This window comes from Bemisia tabaci, chromosome 6 (assembly GCF_918797505.1).
Source record: "Bemisia tabaci chromosome 6, PGI_BMITA_v3".
NCBI classification, from domain to species: domain Eukaryota; kingdom Metazoa; phylum Arthropoda; class Insecta; order Hemiptera; family Aleyrodidae; genus Bemisia; species Bemisia tabaci.
In genome coordinates, this window is record NC_092798.1 from 17,799,419 (window position 1) to 17,821,874 (window position 22,456).

Consider the following 22,456-nt stretch of genomic DNA (forward strand, 5'->3'; position numbering starts at 1 on the left):
GGTTATACATAAAAACAACCTTGAAATTGTTAGAACTCAAATTAGGGCTGCAGAAAGGAACCAAGCCACACCAGCTATTGCCAAATTTAATTTTTTGGCATGAAAAGGGTTGGGCGGATTTCAGAGCAAATTTCAGTGAATTTTCTGCAAGGTACGAGGCAAATTCCTTTAAATTTTCAATGGAATCCGCACAAACGTCTACTTTAAGAATTTAAACCCACCTAAATTTGGCAACAGCTGATGTGGCTTGGTTCCTTTCTGCTAAAAAACGTGGTCCAATTGTCAGAGAGATACTTTTTGGCATTACTTTGCATGCAGGATGTGTTGTAGAAAAATAATCACAAAACAAACCCTTGTTATGATAGTCGTGAGGTTATGTACTATTTCTATTTCTACTTGGAGAGTATCAAATAATCATTCTGCGATAAGACAAGAAGAAAGTATAGCAGTTCACAGGATGATAAATGCATTTATTTTGAGTTTGACAACACATGCTTCATCATCCTAATTTTCTAATGGCTACAATGACAGATCCTTCACTCACCTCTCCTGTTAAATCTACCTGTCAATGGCTGTGAGATTAAAAGAAAACGTGTAAACGATATTCAAAGAAGACAGGGGGTGGTTAGTTTAAATATTTTGTAAATCATGGTGACGGGGTTATCATTTAACTGATGAGAACAGAGGGCAAATCTCCCTCTGATTTTCGAGACTCTCTTTATTCCGGAGTTACGGAAGTATCGCTATGACCCTTTTCATAAAAATCATAATTTTCTATCATAAATGCCATTTAGGGATTAATTCTCTAATATAGCACGTTAGCTTGTGATATTCCTCCTGGAAGGGGACGGACAATATTCATCGCACTATAAAAATAATTGCTGATTGCAGACCTAGAATTTAGCAGAGTGACAAGGCCAGTTTTGCTAGAACGAATGTTAAGAATCACTTCAAGGTATGATCTACCTTTCACATGAGTCGTTTACATCTTCTATACTTGAGTAGGTACCTCTTAAATAATGTTTTGCCTCCGTGGGGGAACTCCTATCTTTGCAGGAATTATCTTTTGACTGCTCCTGAACTTCAACAAAGGTAAGTACAAGGATAACCGACCTTATTCTTTTATTGATCCAATTTCAACTAAGATAAAAATAGTTTGCCAAACTATTTCAATGAGGGTAAGTTCATAGCATGAGAGCTCTTACAGACAAAGCCTACAGAAATCGGTCGACTCCACTAATTCACAAAAATTATGTTCTTTTACCAGTGAATATAACCTCTCTGATTCGAACTCATGAAATTAGTCCTTCATGCCATGAAGAAGGAAGCACGAATTAGCTGAATCCTGAATTAAATCAAGAAATACAAACTTTCGACAGTGCAAAGAAAAATTGAGTCACAAAACAGCCAATGAATTACATTTAAAGACTTGATGATAGATGGAACTGTACAAAATCAAATTTGTAATTGAATAAGTAACAAAATATGCAGCTGACAAGGAAAAAAAAATACGTAAACGCGGATCAGATTAGTCAACAAATAAAAAACTTAAAGAAAAAGTGGCTTCCCAGCAATTCTTCTAGAGAAAAGACTAGGAGGAGAAATAAAAAAATTAACATAGTGAGTTCATTAGTCTAATAACAATTTTAAACATAAAAATAAAAATCAATGACTCCTTTCTCTTAAATGGACAGCTTCAATTTCAATTTAAAAGCACTAACGAGCTTGGAATTTCACCTATGACATCAAAGGGGGGATACTACAATCTTCAAGGTTTTTCAGAATTTTCATTACACTGTTAGCAGAAGTAAAATAAACTTCATCTTCAGCCACAGAGAGTAAACTAATTTGTTTAATAATAATAGAAAAGACAATTTTTTTAAATTATCACTCTTAGACTTCTCCTTAAACATTGGTTGCGGAGAATGATGTATCTCTGTCTGCTCAAAAGTTCAATAGGTTGGTTGTTGAAATTCCTTGTTTGTTGTCGGGCAAAACATGACTAATTGGCGAGGGAAAGGCGACTTCTCTGAGACTATCTTTCAACTATCTCTCCATATAAGTTCTCGAAACTCCATCTTGATTCCTAACATCCACCAATCCCATTGCTTTGTTCCACTTCAATCTAGCTCAATGGACAAACATGAAATTTCAATGATTGACCAGCTTATGAAAGGTCATATCTACAAGAGATACGATTTTGACAAGAGTTACCCCATCCATTATTGACTTTTTTCGAAACATTATAAAAGCTATCCTTCACTTGACGGTATAAAATTAGTCTACCCCATAGAGATGAACTAGGGGTTACGCGCAGTTTGGATTCAGCAGCTAACGTGGGTTGTATTTAAAGATATCATCTTGTAAAAATCTAAGAAATTTCCAATTTTAAAGGATTTAAGAAGGATACAGCAAATGGGATCAAAAATTGGGCGAGAAAGAACAACATATCAATGACGAAACTACAAAACCATAGATTTCAATCATGTGCAGAGTTAAAAATTTCTGCTTATATTTAACTTTTCCAACGAATACTGCTCGACAATTTTGTGCAAAATTTTCGGAGAATATTCTTCATAACAACAAGCAAACTTATGAGTTTTCTTTGTTAAAAAAATTTTCTGTCTGCAAAAACTGATGTGAAATAAGCTTTTTTTTCAAATAGGTTAAATGTGAGGGGAGATTTGCAACGCCTCAAATCGAGATATATAGTTTAGTAGTTACATCATAAATGCCGTCCAGAACTGTGAGAGTGCATTTCATTATAGAAATTAGCAGGTATAAGGGTTTAACTGGTAATCTCAAATCTTAGTTCCTTGTTTCATTTACTTCAGTGACATCAATTGGTACAAAACCTTAACTGGCCACGGCCTCTGGTATCTAATCTGGGAGTCTACTTGTCCAGACTTGGTTTTATACTATTCAATGATAACTTTATTTTCCCTTTTCATTCTTTCACCCTTGAAATATCCTCCTAAAAATTAAAGTTTTAAGAAGCCTCCCAAAAGATACAGTAGGCACTTTGAGAAATTTAACACCAATATCACCAGAGTGAAGAACTTTTTGAAAGTTTTAAACTTATGAAAATTTTAAATTTCCATGTGATTTGCCAATGAGCACAAGTTCTCTTTGAGTTTGGACTGATGACAAGTTTAGTCAATTAGAATAAGCAATTAAATAACGTGCATATCATATATGAGCCATAAAAAAAAATAAAATAATGAATAAACAAATAAAAAAACGCCATGGAACAAAAGGGATTTCACTTAAAGCCACAATCGGCACAAAATGAGAACTGAAATCATTTTTCTGTCTGACAAATAAACTATCACATTAAAAATGGAAACAGCAGTGTAAGCTCCTTCACAGCTTTGATAGCAGGAGCTAGTTCTATGATATCCCAAACAACCGGGCGGACATTAAATACCAGAACTCAAAACCTGAAAGACGGTGAAAGAATGTTCCAACTTTACAAACAGCAAATAAAATAGTCCGGTTTGATTCTGAGAACAGGACCTTCACTACTCCAGGACATGAAGGTCAGCTCGTGTCACACTAATCTGTGTGAATTGGCCGTATCTGAATGGCATTTAAAACACTCGTGTTAGTTTCAGGTGAGATACCTCAAGACAAAATTGTGCCAAAAAAGGTGCCACCTAACTTCATAAAGAGATCAGCCAGAAAAGAGAGTGTTTGAATTGTTAACAGGAAATATGAATTTTAAATTTGTCCATCCTCTCACACTGACACATTTTATAGTATTTCAGTGCAATTTTTCATTGATTACTTTCACACTTCGAAATTCATCTGTATTATGGGAAGAATCCCAATTTCTTTTATACCTTTGATATGCATTTTTGGCAAGGTAAGTGAGACGAAAGTTTGCTCTTCTCATAATTAAGCACAAGAAATCGGTATGACGCTCATTGTCTGTCGCGTTCGTTTTGTTCCAGTGTTGGCAAGAAGTTCAAAACGGGGTTCCAATTCTGCAATATTCAAGTTTTATTGGTCCTCTTTTCTTCTGGGGCGAATTCCAGTTCTATAATATTTGATTTTGATTGCTCCTTTTTTCCAAGACCCTGGGAAAATTTCCTGCCAAGACTAAAACTAAACCAACCTGACCAAGCGTTTTGTCGATTTTGAGTGGTCTGTATAGGAGGAGCATACCTTTGTTTCCCTTACCTTGCATTTTTGGGTGAGGTCTAATGTCATGTCTGAGACATGATGCTTCGAAGAAGAATTCACGCATTGATTTGAAAAATAATTCAAACGTTTCACCTGATGCAAACTGATTGGTGTGGAACCAAATTTCTTGAGGGTTCCTCTAGTCTTGGGAAAAATTATGGGAACTCGTGTCCATTCATTTTTTTGAAAATCTGAGGGAAGTTTAGGTATCATAGAAACCAAGAGCCTAATAAAACCCCTATATATCTAACAGAGACTCTAAGTCTGATCCTGATGAGCAAAAAACAACCAAGAAGTAAAACTGGCTACAGGAACGTTAGGACATGTTAAACTTAATATTCCTAGATCAATTAGAAGTATCGTACAATTAGGCTAGAGACTATTAAATAACAATAAAAACAATCATTAATCAAATAGAGTGTCAACAAATGAATTAAAAGTAACAGTAAACATTATAACTTTTACGAACAACTTTCGTAAATAACTTGAAATAAAACAAATCTTAAATCACATGCATTCATCCCAAAACACTTCGAGTGAAACCACCAATGAATCAGTGCTTTGGTTTTTATCACATTAGACAACAGCTCGCTGTTATAACAACACAATGCAGCCGTAGTGCACTCTCTGCCTACTCAGAAGTGGCATTAATGAATGGGTGAAAATGACAAGGATTATTTTTTTCACATAGAAGAGAGGACATTTCTCATCAGTTTGGGGAAGTTCACCGTGTAGAGCAAGAACACTCACTGTCTACTGAATACTTGATGAGTTATTGAACCCCAAAAACAAAAACATGACCTACTTCATCTTTGAGGGCACTTGCTTTGAGTCCAATTGAGTGATGACAAATTTAGGTCTTGTCCACACAAGTGCAGTTTGGACAAATCAGTTCCAAGTTACAGCTGAGTTACGATAAGTTCATGGAACAAGTTCGCCTGAAGTTCCGCAAACCGTGCTCGTGTGGACAAGGCCTTTAGAAGCTCTTGAGCCCAGACCTAATAATCCCTTAAGGTTTCAACTTCCAAACTTTGCAATTTTTTCCACTTTGAATACATCAGGGGAAAAGAAAAGAGGCAGAATACCTTAAAGGGATTCCTACTTCACAATGCAAGACTGAAAATAGTGCTGGACCTATCCTCATAAGTTTGTTGCCAAGTTTTTGAATTTAGGGTCAATACATGAACATTTGAGTGGCATCAGAGAAATGCAAAAGTCAATGGTACAGTTAAAACTAAGATTCAGTCAAATTTGTGACAGCTGGTCATATTTACTACTAATCCTTTTTCCTTTTTCAAGGAGAGAGGAAAATTCTTCATCTTTGATGAAAAACTAAGTAAAAGTGCAAGTAATCTGCCTTAGATAGTACAGTCATGCAAAGAGTGCCTTCGGTGCTGCGTTGGACGAGCTAATTACAGAAAAATCTAACAATACAACCAACGAATACATAAATTATTCAAATCCCAGTAAAAACGGAGGGAAAAATGGAAAATGGTAACACGTAACCACATTTTGAAACGAGTGGAACGAAGAATTAACTACTGAATGACAGTATATCGGTTGCGTTTGGCTTCTTCTTCGTTGATTCGACAATTAATGAAAAACCTGGCAGATGCAATGGCACTCGGCGAGCCTTGAATTTTGACTACTCGGTCTTGTGTGCCTGGAGCATAAGTACCTTTCTTGGAGATTTGAATAGTGGCACCGCTTTGTTGTTGAATCTCAACCAACGAGCGGCCACCAGGCCCCAAAATTGCACCAACAATTAGTTCTGGAACTGTGATTTCCTCCTTCCTTACGTCTTTTGCAGCTTCAATTTGACCTAAACCGAAAGAATTGTTGTTGATTGAGATAGAGGGGGAGATTGAAGCTGCACGGAATGTATCAAGACATTTGCCCAAGTCTATGGAGCCTCGGTTTGATGGGGCGGTCCCGATTGCCCCAAACACACCTCCTACTGTGTGCGCAGGCGTTGCATCCATCGGTGCTACATCAAAAAAACTTCCAGTGGGTGCCACTGGGGCACTTCCTAATCCTAATCCTAAACCCAAGATTCCATACCTGCAACAAAAAAAATTAAAAATTAGGGAACTATGTCATGAGTTTTTTGTAAATGCATTCCTACTGTTAGAGTTTAGTTGTTGGTGCAAGAAAGGCACCTTCTCATCAAGAGACTTAAGCTCGTTTGTGCCTGGAGTTCTGCATTTATAGCTAGAACTTAGCAATAGTTCAAATGCCGCTTTTTTCAATTAAAGTGATACCTACTTCAGTTGCTTGGAAGTGCTAGGACAACCAAGGTTTTAATAGCCCTTCTTTTGGCGAGCTCCTAAAATACTGTAAACTCATTTGACATGGCAAACTGAATCAACAACAACAGGTACACAGTTTAATGAAAACAATATTACCTTGCAAGTGTAGACATGGCACTAGAAATTTGCGAGGTAGCTTGTTCTGAATATCCGGTCGCCCGTAACATATTTTTAATCTGTTCAATCAACTGAACACTAACAGCTGCGTTCAAGCCATGCCCTGTAGTTGCAGGTCCACTGAGATTCAATGTTAGATTAAGTCCTGATGCCCCGCCAATTACAGCAGTAGCTGTGAAACAAATAAAGCAATTGAAAATACCTGCTATAATAAAAGGAACAAACAAGACAAATTTTAAACACATCATAATTTGTTTGCATAATTTACTTTTGGGCTGATAATGTACTTTGCCAAAGGAATGAGAATATAGTCTTCCTTAAAATTTGGCAGAGAGTAGGTACACCACAGCTGATCAGGAGAATCAGATGAGCCAGAAAATTTGAACGATGAGTACAGAAAGTTCCAAAAAGCTGACTATGTAGCAATAAACTATAAAGCTCATAAATGCTGCAGATTATATGTATAATACATATTACCAGTACAGCATGTTGAAACAAAAGTAACATAAAAATTAACAAAATTAGCACGGCCAACTTGTGTTGGAGAGCCCCTTTAACATATTCTAGGGTTGCCATAATTTCTCCATAATCAAATTCCCTGACTTTCCCCAACTCCTTTTGCTTTTCCCTAACTCCAAAATTTTCGGATTCCCTGACATTCACGTTGAATTTTCCCTTTAAATTACACTCACTCCTGCTAAACGCACCTCGCAAAATTCTCTGACTTTTCCCTGTCGCCGCAGATTATCTGACTTTCCCAGTTTTCCAGATCGCCGGCAACCCTGATAGTCTTCATTCTTAAAGTTGTCTATGTCTACAGATTCAGCATAGGCCTTGCACGGTGACAAGCCAGCCTCAGCCCTAGCCCCTTGCACAGGCTGGCCAGTCTCACGGTCAATACAAAAGTGAAAATAATTAATCCAGACAACCTTGTAGATGCAGCGAAGATTTTCACAATTTCATCTTCAATTTCCAAATTTTGTCCACAAATTTAAAATGAGCCTTCCGCTATTTAAAATGGGTCAGCCTCAAGCGCCAGTAAGCCTCCAAAAGTATGGCCTCAGTTACACCCATGAACACCTTTTAACCTAACCTTCTTCCTACACCTACTATTACACTTCTACCCTCTCATTCCAGTTATAACTAAAATTACTTTCCATTTTTTCAGCTCCCTTCTAGGATCGCAGTATCCCTTGGATATATAGCCTACAAAAACAACTTTAAAAAAAAAAAAAAAAAAAAAAAAAAAAAAAAAAAAAAACCCTAACCTTCGTATTATTAAGGTGAAAACTAAATCCCTTGGTGAGTTTTGTGTAGGGGTGAAATTGATTTATGAAGACTGTTTTTTTAACCGTCATTATTCATCATTCAACTCAATGTTTCTAGATTTATGTAATCAATTATGTAACAGGAACAATGGGACGTCAACCTCGAAATGTTACAAATTCAAAGGCCACAATATTTGCCGAAACGGAAATTGAAGACAGGATTGTTAGGGCAGATTGCAAGAAAAAAACATTGGGAATAATTGAGGCGAATTTTAGGTTGGACTGCAGCTACCTGGAGGCAAATATCGATTGGATTGCGAATAACATGGGAAGTGCATGGTCGTACGACAATTTTAAAAAGACTCTTTGTTCATCACTTTTCAAGAAGTGAGACAAATCAAAAAGTTTGTTGTGAGGCAGAAATCGTCTGATTGCGGCAAGCATTCAGCACTCAGGAACTTTCTGCACCCCTGCCATTTCAAATTTTAATAGAAGTCTTGACTTTAAAGATTAAGATGCTTTTTCTGAACCCCCTGAAGAACAGTGATGTGACATCCTTGACTGCATTTCTTATCATGATTATTAGATGGAGTGGGTAATAAATGTAATAATTAATCAGTGCGTAATTTAAAAAGTTGTAACTTTCAGATTAAAAGAAGATTTTATGAGTAGAGCAGAGGCAGAATGAGGGATCAAGATAAGGAAAAGATTAAAAAAATCAGATAAAAATCTGTATGCAGGCAGTAGCAGTAGTACGGTAGGTAGTACATCAGTAGCATAGCCGATTTGCCAATAGCTCTGAGGCCTGTCTGGCATTGATAAGGGAGCATACTCGCAGCAAAGAAGTATGTGTGTTAGCAAAGCACGTAGATTCTTTCGTTTGCAGCCACGAGCAAGTGGAGGATATGCACATGCTGAATTGCGCATACACCCCGTATATGCAGCATAACAACTGGACATGTTTCTGTCAAACGGAACTATGTGCATTATGACGAGAGCCCTGTTATGCTGCATTCTTAAGGGTCTCACGGCTCATGTCTTAATGCACATAGTTCCGTTTGACAGAAATACGTCCAACTGAGTATTGCCTTATGCCACCTCTTTAGTAAGCTCCTCATTAAATGAGTGACATCAATAATGTCGCACTATGGGTGTGCGATTTGTGATCTTCTTTGCAAACTTTTTTTCCCTCCCCTCTTTTGAAAAAAACTATCATCTTTGCCACCAGGCTTTGAGGATCGATGTGACAAAAGGATAGCCGCGTTGGTGCCGCTTTTAAACTAGTTCATCAGTTTTGGACTTTCCGTGGGACTCTTAGGGCCCAAAGTAAACAGACTTGCCAGGTGAGAATTTGAATTGTTGGGGGAAAAATGAATGATACTCGCAGGAGACGTCTAATTCTTGCCAAAAAATCCATCCAAGTTTAATTGAAACTTATTTCAGAAGTTGGATATTAAGAAATGCTAATCCCGTTCGGAACTCACCACCTTGTTTGTTTGCATTGGGCCCAAAGAGCTCAATAAAAAAGAGCTTCTGCCTTAAATTTGCAGTTCGATCAGAAAAAAGGCAAAGTTCCTCAAAGATGACAGTACTCTTCCTAGGCTATTTAAGCATGTTCGAATTAGGATCGAAGGACTTGAAGCAAGAGAAAAAATTGAGAATGGACCACTAGACAAGGTACGAATTTAAGCATTCTGATACATGTTTCTTGATCAGAATTTCACGTAAAACACGATTCGCGCAACGAAAATTTCCAAAATCAACTCCTAACAAAGATATTAACGTTTTTATTTCAAATTGGTTACGAGGAATTTGAACTGCCCGCTCATAAGAAACTCAAAGCTCTACGTGAGTCAAATCGTGCACTACAACGATTTCAGCAAGCTTCTCGATCTAGCAATGTTCATTTCCCACCATGTGTTGTTCAAACTATAAACAACTTGCTATCGCTGAGCCAAAGCATCAAGATTGAGGTTGCCAGATTTTTATATCGCAGAGACTGTCATGATAACGTTTTGAGCGCGGTGTGAGTCACGTTGAGCATTGAGTTTTCATGAGCGGGTGGTTTGAATTTACGCATCAAGAATCATTAAATATCTTTGTAAGGAGTTGATTCCGGTAATTTTCGTTGTGCGCATCGTGTTCTACATGAAATTTTAGTAATGAAACATGTATCAGAATGCTGAAATTCGTGCCATGTCTACTGGTCCATTAGTCATTTCCGTGCAATAATTGAACTAACAATGACAGTAGAATAATTATTTGTTACCCATCATAAAACCTAGGTGTCAGCATATTATTTTGAATTTCTGAGCTTATGGAAACGCATATATGTTTGTACTTGTGTGAGTGGTGAACAGATCTTTCCGGTCTTGTCCATAAAATGATTTCACAGCAAGTTTGATATGTTATAAAAGGACACAGATGGCCAAGGCAGAATTTAGGGGAGAGATGGGAGACGCATATGAAATCATAATGAATGATGAAAGTAGTTTCCCAGAATCCTACTTTGCTTTCATAACCTTACAAAATCAGAAAGAGTACGAGAGGAATGGCTGCCAGCATAAAAATGAAGAATGGGATAAGATACAGCCAAACCCGCACCAGTGGACATCGGCATCCAACTTCTGTTGATGTTACCTTCAGAAAAATGCTGAGTTCATCGGTTGGACTATTTAAATTAAAGCATTGCTTATTGATCAGTCGGACTAAAGTCTGGCAACTCATTTCCGATTTTACCAAAATAAAACACTTAATTACAGCAGAGTAGATACGTTAGTTTTCATCTTGTTCTCTCTTGAAATTCATTTCTAGTAGGATGCAAATTTTATACTTTTCTTTTTTCACTTGTTTATCTCATTTTCTCTTTATTCTCCGCTTTGTTTTCTTGTTCCCTTGCCTCCTTTTCCAGGCAGCCCCTTTTTTTCAGCAACTGATTTAACGCACTGATGGCACCTTAAGAAGTAAGATATCACAGCCATGGCAACTTTTTCCTTATTCGTCTTAGAGTATACAGGCAAATAATCTAACTGTTCAGACAATACGGAAAGATGAAGATTTCGAAGTACACAAAAGATAAGAAAGATAGTGAAAGTGAAAAATGATTATGAACAATGATAATGTACAATTGGGTGATGTAGGTGAGAGATTTGCATACGGCGATCCAGTTGGGTTAAAGTTGGCCACAGGTCCATTTACTTCTGCATAACTCAGATTCAAACACGAACTGCTTTGAGGATCTTCCATTATTTTAGCTAGAACTAATTCTAAGGCTCGCTTGTTTGCATCTATTTCGCCTGTGGACAAAATCATTCAAAAAATTAACTTTGAACGGAGAGTAATGTCTTGGAATTACTTTTAAATAAATGAAGGCCTTGAAAGACTACAGACCTGGAAGAGGCCTGCTCCGAAGCAATACACAGGAGAAGGTAAAGCCTGACAGAAAAAAAAAAAAAAACTGTGGAGAAAGGTACCAGAAAATCATCAATACTGGCGAGAACTGCCTTATCGCCAATGATGGTGCTTGTCAGGTGGACATGAAAGTCCATGAAATTTTGGATCTCTAGTCTCACAGCTCAAACAGTTTAAATAAAGCTGACCACGTCAAAGTTCTTCCATTTTATCCTCACAAGGTATGAACAAGGTTTTGTTTGAAGAATCCTGATGCCACACTCGATTAAGCGAGTCAAGTTCATAGAAATATTGAGAGCTTTTTCACAGCCGAGGTCATCAGCAGACGCCATTCCCCCCCCCCCCCCCCCCCGACTACATCATCAGTGCCCGCCAAAAATATCTTTTCAAATAGGTCCCATTTAAGGTGTTTGCAAAACAGGGTGTATTAGTCATTTACTGCTAAAAAACACCTGGAAAAATTCTTAGAGGCTAATTTGACTCAGTATTTATGTACAGAAAATGAATGGAAAAAAAATTGGGGGCCACTGACCCATTCTTCTAGCTACTTCTTTGTATTTAAACATGCTTTAAAGATGCACTTTTACACGGTATTCTGCACCTGTAGGTACCCTGTATTTTAATGAGGCTTGAGCTGTTTGATGGAGCAGAAAAAAATTGAGATGAATCATTTGCTTGCTTGGAATACAGCTTTTTAAATAACCTATACATTCTGAATGCAGATGCTTAGGGGGGGGGGGGATATCTAAATGTATAAAACTGAGAGACATGGGGCCTCACCACTGATTGTGATGCACCTCTCTTGCAAAGTTCCTTCTTTAGCCTTTTGAGAGAGCTGCACATATGCACCTGTTTCTTCTTTGATAAGCTTAATGTAGGCACCACCTTTCCCGATTATCATACCAGCAGTACTATTTGGTACGAGAACTTTCAGCTGAAAAGAGAAACAATTGATGATATAAAGGCGATGCTTGGCGTACATACAGAATCTCTTCATGAACATTTTTTTCTGGAGGAATTTGATGAAACTTTGATATGTTTTCTCCTTACCACACTTACTAAATGGACTCAAATATTTTGTTTAGTATTTTGGGGATTTCCACCGATAAATGTTTAAAAACATCGAGTTCTGCATTGCTCAAACTTAGTATGAACCAGCTTCGAACAAAGGCAAAATAGAGTGAGGAGGAGCAGAAGATCTAACAGATGGTAGATCCTTTGATTCCCTGAGATTTCAGAAGTTATACAAGTGATGAAAAAGTAATGTTCAAGTTGATTTTGATTTCAGAAGCTAGTTTCAGAGAAAACAATTTAATTACAAATCACCCTGGGCTTTGAGATTTTGCTCGATTGCCACTCTTTCAACTGTGCATCACAACACAATTCGGTTTCATTTCCAGGATGGACCAAAACCACACACTGCCAAGTCTAAACCACCTCAAACTTTCGGACTAAAATTCAGATATCAGCTCTCACCTGTTTTTCGCGCTCTGATTCAAGGCCGAATTTGCCACCACCCAATTCAGGTTTCTCTCGAATTGTCTCCATGATGAAGATAACAGTAGTCATAATTGCATCAGCTGTTCCACTGATAATGCAGACTCTCTCAGATGTCCCTGAAATGAAATAAATTTAGTATTATCCACTTGGGCAATCTTAAAATAAATGCTAACATTTATTTCAACAAAATACCTTGATGAAGTCTCTACATGTTGACAAACAACTAAAAAATTTAAAACACCATCATATAGTGCTTAGAAAAATTCTTGTCCAGTTATTCAATTATTTAAAAAATCATTGATACCAATAACAGTGTCTTAAATTCTTATCATATGTATTGAAGGTAAAACACTAGCAAAATTACCAATATACATATAGTAAGGAGCATGATGAATACTGTAGTCCTTGTTAAGAATAAAGGCAGAGTCAGTGACTGGCTTGGGGTATTATTTGAAGCGTTGAGATGGAGGAACGTTGACTCATTTGGACATCCCCGGTTTAACTAATTGTAAGCCGATTAATCATTCATCAATTGACCCAGCCACATACTCGCCACTTTCAATGACATTAATTATTGATAAAGTGTCGAAGGGTACAGAAACTTCTCGAACACATAACCGACTACAAAATTGAAATTGTTTGCGTGGGAAAGTGGGAAGATCCCAAAAAGATTTTAAAAATAGGAGGGCTGGCATGCAGTGGTAATAAATTGTATCTTTTCCACAAAATTTGGATCCAGCGATTGCTACAAATAAAGAGTGAGAAAAAGGTCATCACTTTGATGTTTCGGGAAAAAAGGGGGTTTTAGGAGTGGTAGGTCTATTTGAAAAACAGAGACGCTAAGAAATCTTTGCAGCCCCACGGGGCGATTATTGAAACTGATAGACAAAGCTATGGATAAAGACGACAAAAGGGATTTGGAGGGATCCTATTGGTGGAAGCGGGTGGTGGCGATGGACATAGCAGGTGGGTAATGGACTAACAAACGGCAACCCACGAGAAACCTGACAGTTAGTCCATCATTTTCTTCCTTGGTTTAAAAAAGCCAATCATGCCAACCAATAGGATCGCTCTATACTCCCTATGTCTTCTTTGTCTATCGCTTTGTCTATCAGTTTCAATAATCGGCCCGCTGATGGTGTCATGGTGTGCTTTGGATTATTATAGTTAGCCTAGTAGCAAGGACTCTTGAAAAAGCTTTGTAAAAAATCTTAAATTTCAAAAAGACGACTTTTAAAAACTGTTAAAATGTGTGCATTAGGAAACCCTTTTCCGCTATTTTTTAAGTAAAATTTACATAAAAAAGTGTTGAAAAAATCTTAAATATCAAGAGTTGTTTTCCAAACTCACACTTGACTCTACAGTGAGGTATTTAGTAGGATAATCCGAAACTTACCAGGGTAATAATCATTCGCTTTTGACATCTTCACTCGAGCACCAGTTTCTTTCTGAAGTTGAGCGATAGTTTTCCCCTCTTTTCCAATTATCGCTCCGGCTGCTAGGCTGGGTATTAACATTTTTAAGTGGTATTGTGACTCTTTGCCTAAAGATATAAAAGAATAATATAAGTATAAGTATACATTTTACTCGAAATTTGCTACACAATTTCACACCTTACTTTAGTCCAGTCTTGTTTCCTGAATTATATCCAAGAAAGCATAGCAGTAGCAAAATATTAAAAAGAAAATCTAACGCTCCCTTGAGCAGGCTTTATAAGCTGACAAAAATGTGGGTGGTAGTGCATTTCAGAGACCTGCATCAATTGTGAACAGTGTTCGAAACTCACATGCGCCAACAAGCCAAATGCGCCTAAAAAAAGAAGGCTCTGCTCCAACGTGGCCCCTAAAAATTGCCCCTCCCCTTCCAAAAAAAAAATGCCAATTTTTCTGTTCGGTGATTTTTCGAAATTTTCCCCAAGTTACAGTTACAAGTTCTGTAACTAGAACATCTTGCGTCTAACTTTTCACTAAATGCGCTGTGGTATATAGGGAAAAAGTCAATTTGGCCCCTAAAAATCGAGCTTGATGCGCCACATGGCTCCTGAAACTCAAAAGTGAGTTTCAAGCATTGATTGTGAAACTAGAAAAAGAAATATCTTCCGTGGAGTGTTAAAAAATATCCACTCTTCTTTCATTTGCTCAATAAAAAACCAGCCTATACTTTTCAATATTTTAACATAAAATTTTTTGAGGTCCAAGAAAACTCATACAGAATTTGGCTAAAAAAATCAAGTGGTTCCTCTATAGGTATTGTGGTAGAAATTAGTAAGATATTTTCAATGGCAGATATAGAGATACTGTACCAATTTTTCTACTTTCACCAGTCTGTGTGATGTTTCCTAACATTCGTCCAAGCTAATTACCTGGCACAATTTACGATGCGATTCAATTCCTGTCAATGATTGCACATGTGTAGGCAACAATAGGGCTTTTTTTTCATCCCAACCACACAGGATCCCTACGGAACGCATCACTTTTGTATCCCGTTCCACTGGCGCGTTCCATGCGTTCCAGTTGAACGCTTGGACCACTCTTCCGAGGTGGGTTGAGGCCGCAGTATGGCCGGTTCAACCGGCCCAAACCGCAAAGATCCATCACGTTCCAGGGATAAAGAAAGCCCTACTGAAGGGGTTTTTTTTTCTTTTTTCAGACCTCACTTTGCTACTGCACTCAATCATTTACTTCTTTAACATTATCATGCTACTGTGTTTTTTTCTAAATTTATCCCTACAGTGCAAAAGAACCAACAAATCCCTCGCATCCCTAGGTAAATCTTGCAATATTCTCTGACTTGCTCTAAAAGAATAGCAAGATGGGAGAATGCATTGAAAAGAATTGATGTCTTCCGGCACAACTGAGTTCAGAAATCGGTAACTTATCTTTAAACAAGTTAGTTCAGTACGAAATGAAATTTAATCTTCTTAGATTAGTTGAAACTTTTGTTAGGTGAAGAAATTGGAAAATGGACGTTAATAAGCCGCGATGAAGCACCTGAAGTAGCGAACCTGAGGAGTCAGGATGAATAAAATTCTTGCTGGTCCTTCCTCGCAGAGGTAACAAATACAAGAACTTTAAAGATGATTACACACAGGATTTCATGACAGAATGCCTGAGTTCATGAAATTGACTACTTCAGTGAATTTCATTTCCTGAGTTCATTGCTGTTTTACAGGGAACTAAATGAGCGTTATCAAATCACAGCTTCTTATCAATGTAGACCAATTTCCAATACTTTCACATCGCTGAATTATGAGGCTTGTGAATAGAAGATCATGTCGGTTTTGACAATGAACGTCTAGTTTCTCAATAATGAGAGAGCGAGTGCCAAAAATAAAATCTGACTGACCTCCACCGTAGTTGGATCGTTTGGAAACTCCATTCTCACTTTCAGGGTCGCGCGGCCTTTTACGAGAATCTGGATTTTCTGGGGAAGAACACGTATCCATTTCACTTTCCACTTGATATGCACAACTATCCAACACTTTACAGCCTTCAGAGATATAATTTGGAAAAGATTGAGGTAAACTAGGCGAGAAATTACGATTTTAATGGAACATTGTAGAATGATGATTACGCTCAGCTGCTGAAAATGCAATAATCCTTCCTGTAGTTCCTGTTCCAACCTCTTTGTAAACGTCACAGAGAGAAAAAAAAATGCAGGTGCAAGTTTTAATTTCGACTGCCATTAAGAGACGTCAGCTGGGAACTATAAGGGACGTGAAGGAACCATTGGAAGGAACCAAGGAAATGTGAGCTTGACGTCAGTCGGGAGCAGAGAAAGAATTTTGACCTTTGATAAAATAGTTAGCTTTGATTGGCTACCAATGTTGCGCCTTGCGTCGTCTCTTCACTTCAATCTGTCTCGTGGGTGGGTGTTTGTTGATTATTGATTGTGTTATCATGTACGTTATCAGTGATGGCACTACCTTCTTCACTGAATGTTTTTAGAATTATTTGAAAAACTCCGTTTGTTTTTTCTAATCCGTGTGTCATCCTGCATGTTGTATAACTTGGGGAAACTCGAGAAATTAATAGGCAAGTAAATTTACCTCAAAATTTTCTGTTCGGTCTCTTCAAGTCGCTCTCCATGTCAGCCCATTTCATCAATGGCAAGTCCAACACAAGCAAGGAGATAATCGGTAATGACATGTAATGAATTATCTTGTAGGTGCATCTCCTCCAATTCAGTTCCGTAAGACATCACTGATAAACTTGACTGCCAAGGCCATAATTGTAATAAATGCATGTACCCAAATAACCGAATATAGCTGTGCAGAGCTCCGACGAAAAATAGTGTTACTGATGATAATAAAGGTACATACTATGATACTACTATGATACACTACTACTACACTATTATGATACTGCAAATTGTCAACATGCAACAAGATGCTGTATGATTCCTTGATCATCCTTTTTGCAAGGAGTAGTCGTAGGTTTAGGTGTGGGAGTAGGTGGTGCATTCATATAGCTTTGTTGTGACCATTGTCTTTATTGACTTGCCCTTCTCATAATTCTTGCAGATGAATCTGAGGGTAAGAAAGAGCAAAATAAAATCAAGGCAAATCGAAGAGGAGCAAGAACTGTTCAGAAATTAAAAAATGTGTCCATACTTTTTTCAGAAGCATACGTGTTCATTGGTATAGTATGGCTAGAGTCTCTAAACTTCAATTATTCATTCAGGCTTGTGATTTGTTTTACCTAGTGTATAAAGTTATGTCATTATTATCCTTGTCATTGTGACCAACATAGTGCTAATTTTTTTCAGGTCTATCTACGGCTGCTTAAAATCCATCGGCCATGCGCTATCTTCTAATATGGGCACTTGTCTCGCTGAAATGCGAGCCCTAGACACTGTTCAAGTCCTGCACCAAACTGTTGTCTCACTACGGCAAGCCCTTGAAGGATATCAAATAGAATTAGATTCTCTAAAGTCCTCTTCGAACAAAGCAAATGTCACCTCAGTTGACTTCTTGGGGACAATTGAAAAGCTCTCTGCCGAAAATCAAGCACTCCGTAAAAAACTATCATCTTTAAGCAGTAGTGCTCTTCAGGAGAAACCGGTAATTTTGAAACCAATTGAACCTCCACCTTACTTAAAAGAAGGGAACTCGAAAAGTTTAATGGAAGCGCAAAAGTCAGAATCCTCCAACAGGGATAACAGAGAATCAGCGCAGGAACAAGTTAGTGAAGAGGAAAAAGAAAATGTCATGGAAGAAAAACCTGTGCAGAACATTGTAAATGTTACAGATCCAATGGAAGAAGAAAAAGAGTCTCAGGCACTTGTCTCCAAAAATGAGGCTGAAAAAGTGATGCAAGGGCTTGAGGAAACAGAAGAGGTAGATGATATCGAGCTCATCTTTACAACTGATGATACAAAAGAGTTATGCACATTACAAGAAGATATGGTCTCTATCAATGAGGCGGATGCCTGGCAATCCAAGCACTCTCAATCTGTTTTTGCAGACACGGATATTTCCAAATGTGGTGTTCTCAATGATGGTGAGCATCCAAATCAATCGGCTCGCAGGAACACTGTAGCCCATTCTTTTTCTTTGTATCGTCCTCTCTCTCAAAGAAAAAATTCATACGGCAACAAGCTTCCCACGCAAAGCTCAGTTGTAAAATTTGTTGACACAGCTATGAATGTTCGTCCTATTCTTGTCGAGAATAACAACCCAACTAACGAATCTGAAGCACAAACTGAAATAAGTGCTCTCCCACAGCATTGGAAGTCTGAAAGTTACCTAGCTCATCACAAAGTTTCTCACAATTTCACCACTCTCCCATCTAAGTTTTCGCTCTCCCCAGAAAACATTCCCCCTCGAAAGCAGTCCCTTAAATTGTGTGAAAAAACTCAAGAAGCGCGCCGTATTCTCCTTTCAGATATTAACTTTACCAGCATGGTTCCAGAACTTTCACAAAGCTTCGATCACCTGTGCCAAATCCAAGAAGACTTTGGGATAACATCATTATGCAAGAATTATCCTCGTGCTTTTTCATTCATGAAGAATACAGACTACATCATGTCGCCAGGGTATGGTAGTCAAATCCCTTGGTCGCCTAGCCAGCATTCAAGTTGGGAACAGTGTGAATGCTCATTAATGTCCATGTCCCCATCTTCACCATTAGACTTGGCAGGGAATCGCAATAGACGACATTCATTTCAGCCCACAGCTCTGTCACTGGACTCCGGATGGAACAATCGTCAGATATGGAGTTCTGTTCCGTCATCACCTGTCCATTGCCGCAGCGTGTCGCTCTCTGCATCATGTCAGCCTGTTTCTCGATGTTTGCGGTCAGCATCAGCACTCAATCATAACACAAGGAAGCCTAAACCTTTCTCCAGAGCTAGGAACAGAGTAGCTTTCATGGGTACGCTCTCATTCAAAATTATCTCGGAATCAGCACCTTTGATTGATGTATGATAGACTTTGATTACATTTTGCAGTAAAGAACCGCTCTCTCTGGCTCTCCTGTAAAAGCACATATCTGCATAGGGAAAGCAATGGCACTTATGTTGTTTCTAAAATGAGCCAGAAATAGTGGTTCCTTATTGCAAAATGTAATCCAATTAATGATCACAAGGAATCTTAAATTTACGTAATGCTCTTACTCTTTGATGCAGCTCAGGGGTGCACTGGCTCCAAATTTTTCTGGGGCTAAGCCCTGTGAAAAAGAAGATGGAGGGGGGGGGGGAGCCTCTTGCTATAGCAGAGAGAAAAAAATCAAAAAAGGTCCCCAAAGATTTTGTGAGATTACTTAAGAAGTATCCAATAGGGCTCCTAAATTGTGTCATGTAGCAGCTCTTTTGGCTGAAGTTTTGGAGGCAATTGCTCCCTCACGAGCTTGGTCAAGAAGTTTTTCCTATGCTGTATGGGGTAGCAATTCCTTTGTTTACCAGAGTCTTTAATTACACCCACCACTATAATTTATATTATCTGAGTATGCTCTCCTTTTTAGTATGCCTCCACATTCAATGGACGTCATTTTCCCATAAGGAACTAAAATTTCTGGCTCATACATAAAAATATCTATCTGCATAGGAAAAGTAATGGCACATATGTTGTTTCTAAAACAAGCCAGATATTGTAGTTCCTCATTGCAAAATGTGATCCAAATATAGTGCATATAGAGAGCTTTATTTTTCACCAAAGCATCAAGACAAAAAAAATATTGATCCCAGATCACAATCAGCTTTCTCTCTAAAGCAGGTTTTTACTTGCAAGTACAAATTACTTGGAAACGTTTGCTCTGATTTTCAAAATTTTCGTCTGCATTACAGAGCGCAAGTTTGGAACTTCTATGCCAGACCTGCGCGAGCCAGATAGTGGCGGAGAATCAACAGAATCATTGATTGATGATTCTGAACAATCATTAAGGAAGTCCATCGATGCAATTACAACAGGATCAGACCCTCTGACTCCATGCCCCTTTCTTCGCCGCTGCTCAGAACCTCGTTTCAGATGTATGTACCCACATTTGACTCTTTCCCCTTTCAATTCTTGAACTAGTTACATGATAACTTATACAGATAAGTGTAGCTCTACGTCAGTTCATATCAAGTTGAAATTATTGAAAAGAAGTTTGAAACTTTGTTCTTCAGCAAGACTTCACATATCATGGTAGTTTTTATTCTAATTTAAAAATATCTTATATTTTTCCCAGACTTTGAATTAATTGCAGGAAAAAATGAATGACTTTCTTGTAGATGGTGTTTTGTTGGTGGATGATGTCATTCTTCTAAATATGCTTAATTTTTCTTACTGGATTGGTGTGTATCCATTTTGACTCTGTATGTTTTTTTGTTTTTTGCACAGTTGCCAGTCCAAAGAGAACAAACCATCGACCTTTTATCGTTAAATCACCATACGAATTAAAATTAAATCAACTAGTAAAAGTCATTACCCAGGAAGGAAGAATAGTCAATGGAAAAGTGAAGTATGTTGGTCCGATAAAAGGCAAGACTGATACATGGGTTGGTGTCCAATTAGACTTTCCAATCACTAGTGGAACAAATGGAGCGATTCAAGATAACCGCTATTTTGAATGGTTAGTACCATCCTTCCCTACAAATCTTGAAAGAATGCTACCGATAGGTTTTTGAACAAGAAATTAAATGTTTCAAAAATAATTCTGCTATGCAATTTTCATTGTTTGTTGAACTATAGATGAAGCAGCTATAAATCATTTATTATTGATGTGTAAAAGAAAATTTTTCTCCTGTAGACCTGATTAAAATTCATGGAGAAAGCGCATACCAGAATGCAATGCACGAGACAAGTACTTTCCATACTGAAAATAATTTGACCTATCCCCTACTTTTACTGCGACAAAGTTCATTTTTTATATTCTGTATTAATTCTCTGTTTCAGTGAGGAACATTGTGGCGTATTTGTACCTTTCAAAAAAGTTGTTCTTGCATGGAAGGCATGATACACTCGTCCAGTCTCTCAATGGCAAATGGATTCTTGATCTCTCTCCTTTTATGGAGACTTCTAGAGTAAATTTTATTTGTAAGTCCATAATCTTTGTGTAAATAAATTTTTGAAATTTTTTGTTAAATGTCTCCTACCAACTTAGTTTCTATGTAATTAATCCTCAATACAAGAGTCAGTTTAAAATGCAGCTGTAATAATATTTTTTAAAGAGGAGCTACAGTTCCACTTCATTATCCACAGTTAATAATGAATTGACTCTACGCTTGAAGGTAGATGAGCTTCTTACTATGTAACCCATGACCCCAGAAGAAATCACCAAAATGTTTCATTTCTGTTGGTGTGAAAAGTTAACTCTTTTCACTAATAATGCTTTCTGAAAAAACTTTTGAACTAGCCCCTTCGTATAGGATTATCCCCAGCAATTGCTGAAAAAAGCAGTGTTTTTAATAAAATTGCCGTAAATAAGAAAAAAGTTTTTCTATTGATTTTATAGATTTCAGAAAATTTCCCCCAAAGTATGAAAAATGTACTCAAAGTCATTTTCAAGCTGAATATTCATTGGTTTTCTGCGAAAAACATGAAATCTAAGAGGAAATAAGGCAAAAGTAATGAAATTTGGCTGGCTTGCAGACCAACTTGCCACGGCCATCGAGTTGTAGCGTCTATTAGTTTGCTTCTTCTCATCTTCCCAATTTTTTTTCGTTGGAGGGCAGACTGTTTTCAAGTCTCTACATTGAAAACTACGCTTTTTTATAGAAAGAATTCGGGAGGCAGGATTTGCAACCTCTGACTTAACATAAGTAATGCAGTAACAAAACTATGAAATAGTAACTCTAAAGTCTTCAAAATCCTCATAGTCACAATTTTTTGAAGTGGTTTCCTGTTGATTGGTAAACCCCTCTGCCATTATGGACTAACATATCCGTCGGTTTTTAGTGTATTTTCCAAAGGAAAATTTTAAATTTAAAAGTGTATTTCTGAAGATTGAAATTTTATTCAGTCATTCCTAGTGATGCCATAAAATGATGCACAAAATGACAATTGAATATTATCTAGTCATCCCTTTCTGTTGTTTTTTCTCTGTAAATTTTTTTTGTAAAGAACGATTTGCCTAGTAAGCAGCTTCTTCTTTTCAATTTCTCTCTAGTCAGTCGTTTTTATCAACTGTGCTTGATTCATTAAATATCTTGCTGTTTACTTTTGTTTTTTTTTCCTCCCTTTTACCT

General features: G+C 37.5%; 2 protein-coding genes across 3 annotated transcripts; one reads left to right on the forward strand and one right to left on the reverse strand.

The window, feature by feature from the left end:
- Positions 1–449: 449 nt before the first annotated feature.
- ps (RNA-binding protein Nova-1-like protein passilla) lies at positions 450–16,418 on the reverse strand. The gene is made up of 7 exons (XM_019056954.2): positions 16,136–16,418; positions 14,187–14,333; positions 12,767–12,906; positions 12,071–12,224; positions 11,005–11,175; positions 6,591–6,783; positions 450–6,246 (listed from the first exon to the last, which is right to left on the reverse strand). The coding sequence occupies exons 1-7, from the start codon at positions 16,233–16,235 to the stop codon at positions 5,724–5,726; spliced, it is 1,428 nt and encodes a 475-aa protein (XP_018912499.1). The 5' UTR covers positions 16,236–16,418; the 3' UTR covers positions 450–5,723.
- Positions 16,419–16,647: 229 nt separating this feature from the next.
- LOC109040840 (uncharacterized) lies at positions 16,648–22,427 on the forward strand. Of its 2 annotated transcripts, none has more exons than XM_019056934.2 (5): positions 16,648–16,928; positions 17,558–19,164; positions 20,075–20,257; positions 20,610–20,841; positions 21,165–22,427. In XM_019056934.2, the coding sequence occupies exons 2-5, from the start codon at positions 17,607–17,609 to the stop codon at positions 21,223–21,225; spliced, it is 2,034 nt and encodes a 677-aa protein (XP_018912479.2). In that variant the 5' UTR covers positions 16,648–16,928; positions 17,558–17,606; the 3' UTR covers positions 21,226–22,427. The 2 variants fall into 2 exon arrangements, with proteins under 2 accessions (XP_018912479.2, XP_018912472.2); XM_019056927.2 differs by having other exon boundaries at positions 16,649–16,824.
- Positions 22,428–22,456: the final 29 nt, after the last annotated feature.

Coding starts and splice junctions, on each gene's coding strand:
- LOC109040840 (XM_019056934.2), top strand. CDS start 17,607: ATGGGCACTTGTCTCGCTGAAATGCGAGCCCTAGACACTGTTCAAGTC. Junction 19,165..20,074: donor GAACAGAGTAGCTTTCATGG/GTACGCTCTCAT, acceptor TCTGCATTACAG/AGCGCAAGTTTGGAACTTCT. Junction 20,842..21,164: donor GATAACCGCTATTTTGAATG/GTTAGTACCATC, acceptor TCTCTGTTTCAG/TGAGGAACATTGTGGCGTAT.
- ps (XM_019056954.2), bottom strand. CDS start 16,235: ATGGATACGTGTTCTTCCCCAGAAAATCCAGATTCTCGTAAAAGGCCG. Junction 14,334..16,135: donor ACGATCCAACTACGGTGGAG/GTCAGTCAGATT, acceptor TTATATCTTTAG/GCAAAGAGTCACAATACCAC. Junction 12,907..14,186: donor AGCGAATGATTATTACCCTG/GTAAGTTTCGGA, acceptor ATTTCATTTCAG/GGACATCTGAGAGAGTCTGC.